The 13,943-nt window shown below is 44.9% G+C and overlaps 1 protein-coding gene across 1 annotated transcript in view; it reads left to right on the top strand.

The window, feature by feature from the left end:
- The window catches only part of TRMT44 (tRNA methyltransferase 44 homolog (S. cerevisiae)), a gene marked incomplete at its 5' end in the record, with an annotated part of 33,659 nt that overhangs the window by 14,849 nt on the left and 4,867 nt on the right, over positions 1–13,943 (top strand). Inside the window, 4 exons of the mRNA XM_019552566.1 lie at positions 3,765–3,872; positions 7,383–7,454; positions 12,454–12,560; positions 13,585–13,768. Of these exons, the coding sequence (XP_019408111.1) occupies positions 3,765–3,872; positions 7,383–7,454; positions 12,454–12,560; positions 13,585–13,768 (471 nt within the window). The remainder of the gene's footprint in view (positions 1–3,764; positions 3,873–7,382; positions 7,455–12,453; positions 12,561–13,584; positions 13,769–13,943) is intronic.

The following is a 13,943-nucleotide window of genomic DNA, read 5'->3' as shown; positions in this document are numbered from 1 at the left end:
AACCCTTCTGGTCCCCCCCTAGTGAGTTTATAGACTGTCACCAGGTCCCCCCTCAGCCTTCTCTTGTGAAGGCTGAACAGGTTCAGGTCCCACAGTCTCTCATTGTAGGGTCTGCCCTGTAGTCCCTGGATCATGCGGGTGGTCCTCCTCTGGACCCTTTCAATGTTGTCCACATCCCTTCTGAAGTGGGGCGCACAGAACTGGACACAGTTCTCCAGCTGTGGCCTGACCAGTGTTGAGACAGTGCGGAGGCCTGTGGCCAGACTGTCTCCTGTGGCTTGTCCAGGGCCTACTATGCAGTACCAGGTGAGTGGGGCTGCTTCTGCCCAGTGTCCCCTGCAACACCTGGGAATTGCAGTCTGGCTTTGCAGGCCCAGGGTGCTGCATGTCCCAGGTGCTGCAGTGGGGATGCTGGACAAAAGCAGCCCCACCTGCACAACACCATGCAGCAGGTCCTGGACGAGCAGTGCTTCAGCCGTGGCCTATGCTGGTGCTGCACGATGCTGGGACAGCAGGTGGGGCTGCTTCCATTGTAGTCCAGTCCTACAGGCCTTGGGTAGGTTGAACTCCATTCTCCAGGCAGGTGGGCAGGGCTGGGCTTTGTGTAGAGCCCACACATGAATGAATGGAGTTTACCCTCTAGCTGCTGTTCTATAGCTACAGGTTTACTCCTCATCAATTTAACAGTGAGTGTGATAATACTCTTTGGCTGTGTAGCCAAAAGTTGCAGCCAGTCCATTTATGGCTGTGGGTTAAACCTCCAAGTGTGGAACTGCAGCTAGAAGGTGAGTGACACTGTGGAGTGGACTCTCCCTCTGCATTTGGTCAAGAGCATTTAACTATGGTGAGCCTGGGCTATAGCAGTTCAGATTCTGGAAAAATCTTTTTCCTTCATTGTGCCTTCCCAAAGCAAGGGGCATGTCTTATTTGTGGGGTAAATGTAGGTAGTATGAAAATAGTTCTAGGTTTCTTAAGTTTTTCAGACATTTTAAACTTCATCAGGAGAAAGTTAAAAAATATCTTAAGTGACTTAACAAAAGCTGGGCTATAACCTCTATGTGCTCTTTTGTTTTTTACCCCATCTGTAAAATGGTGCTTGTGATACTTGCCTGTAGAAAGTGTTATGAAAATGCAACTGTGTTATAATTTAAGAGTCAACAAAAGCATTACCAGGACTAGGGGGATGCAGCTTTATTACTACAGGCTAAGAACATCAGAATTGACAGAATCTCTAAGGAAACACTTTCTAAAGATATACTTTGTGGTATTGGTTGTAAATTTAACCAGTGGTGTTTCTGCAGATTAGCACGTAGACTAGACACTTGCCCCGTTTCCGTTTTGAAGAGGATGTGTTCTGAAGCTTGATCTGTGTAAGCTATGATTGGCACCTTGCAGTAGTGGGCTTACCATGCCCACATGTTTTGCATCACGATCTATAAACTTTAAAATATAAATACAAGCTGGTATTTTGATGGAATTACACCAAAATAACAGTTTATAGAAGAGAAGGTGCTTGTGACTGTTCCTGAAACCAGCCAATACAACAAGAATCCAAGGCACAAATATCAGTTCTATATCCAAAGCAGTCCTAATATTTTTTTTTGTAGGCAAAAAATAACTATCTGATTGACTGAGGTACCTTCTGTAAAATTCATTTGAGGGAGAGAGCAGGGAGGGCTGTGGAGAAGTATCAGCAGCATAGCACAGGTTAAGGAAGGGGATGTGCAGGGCTGAGCTGCCTGTTGCTGATGCCCTGTACTATGGGCCTGATCTAGTTGCTCTGGGGGGCAGATCTGGCCCACAAGTGGTAGGCTGAGTACCACTGCACTAGCCATTTCCCAATTCCAGGGATTTCAGTATTAATTGCACCACTCAAAATGGTGTAAGCATGCTTATTCCCACAGTTTGTCCCATCTAATTACACTGGTTACGTTGTTGCCCAAAGCTTGAGCTCAGTCCTTGCTGAGCTTTTCTCACTTCATTAAGACTTTTCACATTGCTATTCTCAGGTTTTCGCCCAAATAGGGGCCTGTCATTACAGAGCCGCTCACTGGCACAGCATGGACAACTGCTGAGATTAGCTGCAACAATTTTCTGTCCTTCCAGTCTGTGGGACAGTTTTCTGATTGCCAAACAAGCCTGCTATATTACTTTAGGGCAGTAGTTTTCATGTTTTATTTAGTTGCTAGACCCCTAAAAAATGGAGAACAGGGTATGGACCCTCTTTGGATCTTCCTTTTGCAGTGGCACTGGGTTTCACTTGATACAGCGTTAGGGGCAAGATGAGGTGATGCTACCTAACCACACCCTGTTGTTGGTGCTCCAGCTCCCTCATGGTCAGAGGCCTCCTCCCAAGCACCAGCAGCAGGCAGAGCTCCTTCCATGGCTCCAGACTGCCTGCTGCTGATGCTAGGGTGGCCTCTGGCCACAGGGAAGAGCTGGAGCACCAGCAGCAGCACATGCTTTGCCTGCTGGCACTGGGCTACCTTCTGCTGGTACTTGGGCATTCTCAGGTAATGGAGGGAGCTGGAGCAGTGGCACTGGCATCACTTCCCCTTCAGTCAATGTCTTCACAGCCATCTTTACCTTTTGCAGACTCCCTAGATGCAACCTATGGACCGGGTTGAAAACCACTGGCTTAGGGTATCCTTCATTTGTGCCTCTCAACAGGTGCTGTGAAGTTTCCCCTGCTTGCAGTTTGTGATCTTATCTCACACAAGACGTACAAAAAACTAGAACTCTTGGTTCCAAAATGATACCTTTTATTAAACCAACTGGAAAATTGCAAGAAAATTGTCCTTTTCTGGAAGCTTTTGGGATCGAAGTCCCTTTGTCAGGCTCTGGGAAAAGTATAGATGGTACAAGATGGTAAAAAGTATGCATGGATAGGAAATAAACTTCATTTTTGCACAGAGGGAGCTGAAGATGGAAGGTTGTCCCTCTGGGTCCAAGAGAGCATCTGTGAGCTGTGCCGGGTAGCTCTTCAATATGTAGATCAGGTAGAATTCCTTCTCTGTCTCAAGTACCAAGTACACCCCTATTTCACATTATAGTACCAAGTACCCTATCTCACACCTGTAGTACCAAGTACACCCCTATTTCACACTTTGGGCCCCATCTGCATAGCCTTGAAAAATCTCAACTTTTGTTGTTTTTGGTGCAATTGGGGGTGCGCAGCAGTCCACAAAAGCACCTGGCTCTTTGTAAGATCATGTTCTTTCTCTTTTCTCCCATGAAAAGCCCCACGCCACTTCTCCTTCCATCCTGTTGTTGATCCCAAGCAACATGGAGTTAGTAAGCTCATGGGGGCAGGAGTGCTCTAACCAGTAGGATACTATATAAAAAGGGCTTGACTGCCCCTTTTATGTACTGTCATTTATAAAAGTCTTGCTCATATCTTTGAAAGGTCAGATTTGGAGAACAGATTTTGGGATATGAATCCCAAGTGGGTAGAGGTGCCGTATGCCGCATAAAATAAGGTACCTAAAGCTCCCAGACTGTGTGGGCTTTCAGGTGTACCTCTTTCCTCATCATTTCCTATTGTCTGTCTTGGGGAGCTCCTTGATCAGTGTATTAATTATTGAGGATCCTATCCTGAGGTCCAACCTTTCTCCATGCTGTATATAAAGAGCTTATAAATCTATGGGAAGGTTCTGGATTCCACTTTGGGGCTATATGACCCAGTCTTAATTGGACCTAGCCCTTAGTCGCTATAAAATGCTCCAAAAGATGACAAATTTGCTGTCATTTTTGTTTTTGCTTAGATCCTTTGGGAGGAGGAGCGAGCAGAAAAGGGCTTGTCTAAGAAACAGTCTTTTGTGGATCTTGGATGTGGAAATGGTTTGCTGGTTCACATTCTAAGCAGAGAAGGGGTAAGCATAATTATTTTTAAATACAATTAGAGAGAGCCATTCTTCTAGTTCTGTATTCCATTTATCCAAGAGTTTGATAACAGACTGTATTTCAGTAGTACTACTAGAGCATATTTGTGAACCTCCCTAGTCACCAGGAACAAATATTATTACTGGCTTATTATTCATTTGTAGAAGAAGTGCTTATCTCTGAAATGAACATGTTGCTGGCTTAGGACTCATGTAAATTAAGTCATTAAAACATAAAGCTACAGTTTATTTCACAAGGGATTTTTCCATACCTTTACTGATATTGCGGGGGGAAACCCAAGGATAACAAAAGCAAAAAATCAAAGCCTTAATTTTTAATTGTGAAAACAATAAATTTCTGTTTGTGCATAGGAAGAATGGAGGCACAACAACATTTAGGTTCTTGAGGCTATTTCATATCAGAAATATATGGAACAAACAAAGAAGTTCAGTGAATTTTATCAAAACCTAGGGAAATTCCTCTTTCTTTTTCATCTCATAGGATCATAGAATAATAGAATCAATGAGTCGGAAGGGACCTAGACAGATCATCTAGTCTGACCCCCTGCCATGGGCAGGAAGGAGCACTGGGGGTGGCAGGGGTCATAAGACCCCAGCCACATGCCTATCCAGTCTCCTCTTGAAGACCTCCAGGGAAGGTGAGAGCACCACCTCTCTGGGCAGCCTATTCCAGGCTCTGGCCACCCTTACTGTGAAGTAGTTCTTCCTAATATCTAACCTAAACCTATCCTCCCTCAGCTTGTGGCCATTGTTCCTGGTGACTCCAAGGAGGGCCCTGGTGAACAGACTTTCCCCGAGTCCCTGGTGCTGGCCCCTGATAAGGTTGTAGGCAACCACAAGATCCCCCCTCAGTGTCCTCTTGTGGAGACTGAAGAGATTCAGGTCCCTCAGCCTCTCCCCATAGGGCTGGCCACGGAGGCCCCCAACCATACGAGTGGCCTCCTCTGGACCCTCTCCAGGTTCTCCACGTCCTTCTTGAAGTGCGGCGCCCAGAACTGGACACAGGACTCCAGCTGCGGCCTGACCAGCGCCGCATAGAGGGGGAGCAAGACCTGTCTGGGCCTGTTAGTGATGCCCCCGTTGACGCATGACAGGGTGCGGTTGGCTTTGCCTATTGCTTCGTCGCATTGGCAACTTATATTCATCCTGGAGTCAATCCTGACTCCAAGATCTCTCTCTTCCTCTGTGCTGCCAAGAGGGTCAGCCCCTAACCTATAGCCATAATGCTGGTTCCCTCTCCCCAGGTGCAGCACCCTGCACTCATAAAATTCTTTGTCATTAGGAAAACTTCTGCAAGAATGTTAATTGGTATAAAAAATGTATTAGACTGTTAGGGATGCGCACACAGAGATTTTTTGGGCTGATACCAATGGCTGATTTTTAACGAGATGTATCGGCCGATACTGCTATTGCCGTTATGCAGCTGGGTAGCTTGGAGAGCAGCGTCCAGCTGGTAAGACTATTGTGGGGGAAGAGGGAAGGGCTGTGGGGGGTTCATACTGTGGCCCTCACAGTGAGGGGGGGAGCAGAGGCAGGCGCTACACAGCAGGGACAGGGGTGTGCTGCCACTGCAGGCTGGGGCAGCGCCAGGTTCTTCCTGGCAGGGAGTTGGTCCCTGGCTGTGCTCAGGGTGGGTGGCAGCAGTGCTGGGAGGGGGCTATAGGAGGGTGGCTGCAGCTACAGCAAAATTTTCCATAGACCCCCCCATAATCCCCTTCCCAGTGCTGCTACCACCCACCCTAAATGTAGTCTGGCCCAGCCCCCCGCCAGGAAGAGCCCACCCCAGTCCCAGCCTTCAGTGGCAACTCACCCTCGTCCCGCATGCAGATCTGGGGGCACCCCCGCCCCATGCTCTCCCAGGGTGCATGCAACAATGGGAACTGCCACCCTCCTTGCTGCACCCCCCAAACCAGCCACTCATGGCTCTGTCTCGTGATGTGTGGTGCCCCATCCCGCCTCAGCTGTGCAACACCTGCCCCGGTCCCACTCCCTCCCTCACTGTGGGGACCTCAATCTGCCCCCCATACCCGAGGCAACATGTAGAGGGTAGGGGCACATGCACCCCCTGAACGTGGTGGTACACTCCCTACAAAAAGGCACTGCTGACACACCACCCTGCTGCCAGCAGTGTCTGTGGGCAGTCCACAATCCCCGCTGGCCACTGCTGTGGGTGGTCGCCGACCCTTGGTTGGCCATCCCCTTCCCCCTGCTGGCGGCATCTGTGGGAGCTCCCCAGCTTACTGCTGCCACACTCCCGCTGCTGCTGTGCCTCCCCAGCTGCTGGAGGCACATGTCATTCATGCCCACACCTCTTTCCTCATAAAAGACTTACCAGCCAGACTTGTCTGCTCTCCATACTGTCGGGCTGTGATCCTGGCTGCCTGCATGCTGCATTGGGGCTGCATACGTGCACAGGGCGTTTATCGATGAAATTCTCGGCCACATCAGCCAAAAAGAGCCAATTGCCAATACTGTCAATTTTCCTTAACGTTGGTGCCAATCCGGCATGAGACTGATGTGTTGGTGCACCCTTAGAAACTGTAGGAATTCCATGAAACATTTATTGACTTTTTTTTTTCTCATTCATGTCTTTATTTTGCCCTCCAATGTAAACAGGAGTCTTAGAACAAAAGTTGGGTTGTTAATTTATTTCTTGTTTCTTGGTTTAGTTTGCAGCCATGGCACCTTATGTAAAGATCTCATTGATTGTAAACATGTTTGGGTGAACTGATATTTAAAGTCAGCACTTTTTGGGCAATAGCATAACTGGGAGAGAGGGGTGGTGAGCAGGACACCAGTCCTGAGTGCCACTGCCTCTTGTGCCCTCGCTGCCCAGGATGCAGAACTGCCCAGCTGTGCCCATCTTTGAGAATGAAACAGGTAGCATTTCTCCAGAACCCAGGGCAAGATTGCTAATCTGATAAGTTTTGATTAAACAAACAAACAAAAAGCTATACTATGCCTCCTTAAATTCATATAAGGACCCAAGACTTTTTCCTGTTTCCTAACTTTGTCCTGTGTATTGCCAATGGTAAATGTGTTAGGACAAGCCTACACTATAAGCTGTCACTGTTTAGGTAGGATTCCTTGGGTAGCACTCATTTCCTGAACAAGGGCTTAGCATTATTGCATTACATATTGGGTTTTCACGCAAACCAAAACCATTGTTAACTTAAGTTCATATAAGTATCTATAGCATTTTCCTAACATTACACCCTGGGCAAATTTCAAACTGGGTGAAATTCTGACTACCTACTTTGGCTCTGTCTGTTTGACCTGCCCTTCATTTTCTGGCCTACATAGTGAAGCAGTACCCTGTTTCACAGAAGTAGATTAATTTTGCTGTGGATGGTGTCACTTCTGCATGTAGTTTGTGAAATTATTGGGTAAATTTCCTTGAAAATCTGTGATGAAAAGAATGTAATTTATTTTTTAATTAAGAATGTATTTTAATTTTTAACTATTAGCTATATATTTCAGCATCCAGGCAAAGGAATTGATGTCAGACGAAGAAAAATATGGGATATGTATGGACCTCAAACACATTTAGAGGTATTTTTAAAATCTGGGTCGATTATACATTAACTGTTTTATTCACTAATTTGTCATTCATTGCAACAAACAAATTTAGTGCAAATACAGATTAGCACATATATCTATTGAGCAGCCAGCTACAATGAGTTCAGTTCAACATGGGGTTGTTTTGCAGGACTAACATATTGAGACCCTTGTTGAGGGCCTGAGAGGCAGGTGACCGTTATTTATTGGATATTTATTTATGGCATATTCTCAGTTTTCTTATACTTTTAGTTGGGGATTAGTGTGATGTCTTAATGTGTGTAGACACCCATTGATATTTCAGTTAAATCCTATGAAGTATATATAGTACTAGGGCGACAATACCATATATTGCTATCATAAAAGATGTTAAAGTTTAGGAATCATGCATGGTTTATTCTAGAAGTTATTAATGGAATTACTCTGAAAGTGATTCTGGTCTCTAGCCTTTCACAGTGATAAGTGCCATTTTTGAAGGGCATTGTTGCTGAATCTTAAAGGGAACAATCATCTGCTATAGTCAATTTGTAGTAGGTCATTACAACAATAACCTGTAGAAAACTGGACAGGAAAGTGAGTCCGAAAGAGGGATTATCTTTCCACATTAGCATTTTTATGAGAACAGGAACAATTGCAGCACAGGAACATTCACTTTAAATCCAGCCATGCATTGTTAGCATTTATCAAATCTTCCTAGTGATGGACAGTTGCCTTGTTTTCCCCATTTCCTTTCCTCTAGACTCCTGACTGTCTTCCTACTCAAAAGTATTGCTTATATGCCTATGTTTTCACCAATGAAGTTGTGTTGGCACCTAAAATCATGCCACTGTACATACCCTGAGGTGAAGCAAATCTCAGTGCCTCTTTCATCCTTCTGTCCATTTGGGACAAACAAACAAGGCATCAGCATGCTTAAGTTTAAGAGGCTTGATATGGAAGGAGTGCTTACAGTAAACCTAGCATGCCTTTAGAGCAGCTGTGTTCAGCACAAAGCACAGCAGAATAGCCATTATCTTTTTCCTTTTTTTTTAAAGGTTGAGGGGAGAAGTAGGTGGAGGTTGTGCTGGTGGTGTTTTATGGAGCAGTCTAGTTGGAGCATATGACAAGGAAGTTGGAGATGGGTTGTAATCCCTCTCTCAACCTCACATCTCCAAGTCACCCAAGGTGGTGCCTCCAGTCCAACAGGAGAGGAGGAGGAAGAGGCAGCATTTATCAATCCTCTGCTTAAAGCTGTTTCAACTGTACAGCCAAGCATGCAAAATGAATAGGACCAAGAGGGAATATGATTCTAGCTCAGTGAAGTGCATGTCTGAGAGGGGAAGAATCTTGTGTTGCAGTCTATGCTCCAAATGCTGCCTGCTTATGCATTTTATTAAAGGATTCTTTAAGTTCCTTGTTCTGGGACTGAAAGGCTAGTGTAGCAAGTTACTGTGCTTCTTTATTCTCTTTAAGCAATGTTCATGCCAATGTCACAGCCAACAAAGGTTCTGTTTGTTCTAGTGATAGTTATTCATTTAGGTCCTGTCTTAGCATCATGGAGTTTTCTTTGGGAGTTTTGCCAATTCATTTGGAGAGGATCATGTCCATATGGCGCTGTCCATCTAGATGCCAAGAACCCTAGCTCTCCTGAGTTGCATTGAGTCAGTGCTTGGAAGTATCAGGCTCTTAACTGCATAGTAATAGGACAAAAAAGAAAAGTGTTTTGCTTTTTCTTTTTTTCCGTTACATAATCATTATTAGTTTTCATATTGTTTATTAGTCTTGGTTAAATGAACATATACCAATTAAGATACAAGTCAGACAGAAAACCTATAGACCTGCCATATAAGGATTATTTTCTGTAGGAATAAGAGACAGAACCAAATGTTATCTCATCCATTTGTGCCTAAGAGAATCTTAAACAACTGGATCTGTTAAAGAAGAAAGCACCTGTTCATAGTACCTTTTTATTACCTACAGAAGTTCCTTCATATTGTATGACTTCTTTAAAAGCATGTGTTATGGGACAAATACTACAATCGGTAGCATTCAATGTCAATACTGAAATTATATGCGAGTGTAACAGGTGGCACATCACAGCACCAAACTGCTGTCAAATATGATGAATAAAAGTCCAATTATGTACAATTATCTAAATGCAGAGTTGCTAATCTATACTAGTTCAACAACGAACAATCAAAACTGAAATCTGCTGTAGGTGGTAATTTTGTTCACAGACCATAAAAACATTTACCGAATACTTTGGCTTAGTACACCTGGGTTTACATACAACCACCTGGTGAGCAGGAAGATGTGTGCATGTGTTAAAGGCCATTGACAGACATTAAATTAAGGCAGTATGGGATCTAATGTGCAGTCCCAACAGTCATGCCAGCTGCCATGTTACACATGCATTGCAGAAGGCATGAGTGAGGGTTTGAGAATCACATTCCAATCATGCCATATTGCCAGTGCAGCTCAGGATAATGAGCAGGCTTGGCTCCTGTGTAGTCCTGTGGCTGGGAGCCCTGGTCAGGTGATGACGGCTCCTAGCTGAAGGAGTGCCTTGGCTCCCATCGACTTCAGTGGCTGGGAGTGCTGGTCAGCTGGTGGGTGCTCTTCCCTCTGGGAGTGCTGAGTAATTGCCTTTCCAAGCCATGGGAGCCAAGAGGTTCCCTGCATTCCCTGTTCTGGGGGGGATCCCGTTATGGGGAGCACATTAGACCCCTTGTCAGCTACAGCAGCACATGAAGCCTTTCCAAGGGCTCCGTGGCTGGAAACCCTAGTCAGCTGATCAGTGCCCAAATGAAAGAGCACATTGGAACCAAGGGCTCTATGTGCTTCCAGGGTTGGGAGTTGATCATCAGCTGACTAGGGTTCCCAGCCATGGGAGCCAAGCGTTCCAGTGCACCTCCAGTGAGCTGGAAGCCTCAATCAGCTGACTGGTACTCCCAGCCTCAGGAGCCCACCAGAGTCTTGAATGGCTCCAGTATGCTCCTGAAGCTGGGAGCCACATCTTTAGGTTAAGGCGTGATGGGAAACAGCAGTAATGCTATTAAACACATTTTGTGGCTGGTTCCCATCACACCTTAACCTGAAGGTGTGGCCAGTGCTCCCATGAAGTTTGCGGCTTATTCCCTGTTCTGTGGCTGTTTTCTCAGTCCGTTAAAGGAAAGAATGTGTGACCAGGTCACTACTTATGACGTGATTAACCAGCTGATCATATCTTAAGCGTATCATCTCTTAAGGGTTTACTGTGTGCTTATACAAGGATGTTTCAGAAAATAATGGCAGTTTTGAAATAAAACCATTTTGTGTGCAATGGCCATTTACTAGACCCCATCACTTCTCTGCATAGTTATAAACTATGGGTATATTTGACAATGCCAGCATTGGTGTTTCCCACTTTGTCACAGACCTACAGTGTAGGCAATGATTTTACCATTAGATTCTGAAGCTGTGCATAATGTGTGTGTCTATATGGGCATCTAGCCTAGGTAAATAAAATTCATGTCTATATAAATAAAAACCATGCATTACATGTACAATGGATGTAGGGGTAGTAGCTACAGAGTTCACCAGACCCTACAGGTAAAGCAGGATTAAAATCCTTGTTTCATATGTCACTGACTGATTTTTTTAAATTTCCAAATCTACCCCAATTCTCCTTCAAAGGTCTTTTATATATACTTAAAATGTATATATTTTTTCTAAACTTAGCACTTCTCATCCCTGTTTGTTTCTCAAAAAAAAATCTGGTTTTCTCTCTCCTCTTTGCCAGCTCTGCACCACATAGCTGTCCTCTCACTCTATCAGGGCTCCCAAATCAAAGTCTGTTTCTCTGCATCAGCACACACACAAGTAGCCTTGTGATTTGGTGCACTGTGCAACTGCTCTAAGGCAAGTTGAAGCAGCAGTGAATAGCATCCATAGAGAGACATATGAAAGGGTCTGCTGGGTGGGAAAAACATATGGTTAAGGAAATAGGAGTTCTTTTTTGGGAGAAGCAAAACAGAGAATCTCTACTAGGCTAAATCACGTGCGCTAGACTGTGGGCAAACGTATGTATCCTGAAGGGCTGCAGTTGAAATGGTGCAGTTGGAAGATTAAGGTACAAAAGGATAACTGACACCATAAGAATGGTAGGGAAGTACAGTCACATTTATACCATTCTGTACCGGGAGAAACAACAAGAATATAGATGTTCAGGACTTTTTTTTCCCCAAGCAAAAATGGCCACCGCAGCAGCAAAAAGATAACCTGGGGACAACTGGGGTTAAACTACTTCCAAGAGCGTTTCTCCTGCAAGAGTGAATATTATTAGTACATGTTCTTTTCTGAGAGAAGCCACAACGCGGTCCTGTAAGCATGTGCTTTGCTTCTGTGCCTATTCTGCCCGCAGGAAACAATGTGTTGCTCACTGGCTTCCTCTGCTCTGGCAAAGAGCAGAACATACCCCCTTCACAATCGCACATTGTGCTGCAGGAGACCAGGCTGACCCCTAGCAATCTGGGTCAGCTAATCAGGGCTTCCTTGTGCACTGCTGCCATCTGTTGCCAGCCAGACTTGGGAACCTGCAGAGCACCCTGAGTTGTGTGCACAGGGGCCCCATGGCTGTGCTGCGTCAGCACTGCAAACTCGCTTCTCTTCAACAGCTCAACTTTTCAAAAGTCTGTTCAGGCATCTGTGGGTAAGTTTTTCTACCAGGAGAACAAACCCAGGAGAATTCTTCTAGATCATTTGATTGTTTGTGCAGCTGTATTAAACTGGCAGTGCAGCTTTACATCTGACTATTATTTTGGGTGTAACCATTAATTCTTTGAAACAGTTAAAAAAAAATCCTTGCATGGCAAAAACGTTTCTTACAATGCAGTTGGGGAAAATATTGGCACATTCACATTTTACTGTTGTTCACCCTGAAATCTGTCTTTGTTTAGGGTTTCATACTGTTGCTGTGGTATCAAATTTACTATGCTTAAACACATCCATCAAAAATGCACCTTCCTTTCAATAGGAATGTGCAGTCAAACCATGTGGGAGTTACCTGTTTCCAGATGTTAACTGGCTAATAGGAAACCATTCAGATGAGCTAACACCATGGATACCTGTAATAGCAGCAAGGTATGGAAGAAAGGGTGGGGGTGGTATTTTGTTTTTGTTCTGTTTTTAGTGGGAACTTACTACATCCATGACCTGTGGAAACTGTATCTTTTGGTTCTGCAGCTTGTGCCTGTAGCTATGTATGTCTTTTTGCAAGTTTAATGATTGCATGCACAAATCACTATATATTTCCAGGGTTGGCAGTCCCTGGTATGCAAGCCAGAGCATGGCATGTGAGGTTATTTTGTTTGGCACACCACTGCTGGCCCAGGTTCTGGGCAGCTGCTGCCAGCCACGAAGCCCAGCCTGCTCACAGCAGGTGGTGGAGAGGCTGCAAGCCCTGCTGGGAGCAGGCTTTGTGGCAGGTAGCTGGGAGGCTGTAACTGGTGCATTGTGGTCTGGAGCCCTGGCTTGGCTTGCTGCCGGCAGTGGCCACATGCATGCCTCAGGGAGCACAGCAGAAAAGGGGACAGGGCTGCACAGCTGCAACAAGGATCAGACCCCCCCATGGGTCCCCTGCTGTCTGCCCTGGCATGCCAACATCTTTGAAGTCCAGGTTGTGGGGTTTTTGACATTTAGTGCAAAGACACTGCAGACCCCTTATAGATTCCATTAAGATGCCTTAGAAGCATTTCACTACTATAAGCATCATGACAGCTACCCTTAATAACAGAGTATACTTGTGAGACAAGAAATATAATAAAGTATTTGCTCCTTAAATTTCAGCCCCATTGCAGTAAACATTTATTATCAGACTTTGTGTCACTTTGAATTCTCTCATTGCAACTATTTGTGTTGATTAGTTTGCAGAACTGGCTCCCTAGGTATTAAACTATGCTGGTATGGTAAATCACTAGAGCAAACATTCGGTTTAATCAGAGACTGTTCCAAAGGAGAAACACTTCTTGCTTGGCCTGGAAGCTCTATTACTGCATGAAAATGTTTTTGGTGCTTGTATCTGAGGGGTTGTTGACAAAGTTTTATGTTTATTCATTGCAATGGTTTCCTGTGACATTTTATTCAGAAGCCCATATCCTTCTTGCAGGTCTTCATATTCTTGTTGCTACTTTGTACTGCCTTGTTGCTTCTTTGATTTTCATGGAAAATATAACCGAAGGCAGAGCAAGAAGACACAGTACAGAGAGTATCTGGATTTTGTTACACAAGTGGGATGTGCGTGTGGCTTTAATGTAGAAGAAGACAGTCTTCGAATTCCCTCAACAAAAAGGGTAATTTTGGATGACATTGTTTTTAAAATGCTGCTAGCTGAGGCATGCAAACTTTTGTTCCTAATGACTGCAGTGAAGCTTAGGTCCCAGTGGATTACATTATTTCCAGCGTTGTCCAAGTGAGGATAAAATCATTCCTCTGTCTTCTGAGAAGTCTGTCACAGCATGCTTATTT

The sequence above is a fragment of the Crocodylus porosus genome, unplaced genomic scaffold (assembly GCF_001723895.1).
Source record: "Crocodylus porosus isolate Cpor-Errol unplaced genomic scaffold, CroPor_comp1, whole genome shotgun sequence".
In the NCBI taxonomy this organism is placed as follows: Eukaryota; Metazoa; Chordata; order Crocodylia; family Crocodylidae; genus Crocodylus; species Crocodylus porosus.
The sequence above is the reverse complement of the archived record's forward strand: the minus strand, read 5'-3'. Positions and strand labels throughout refer to the sequence as shown.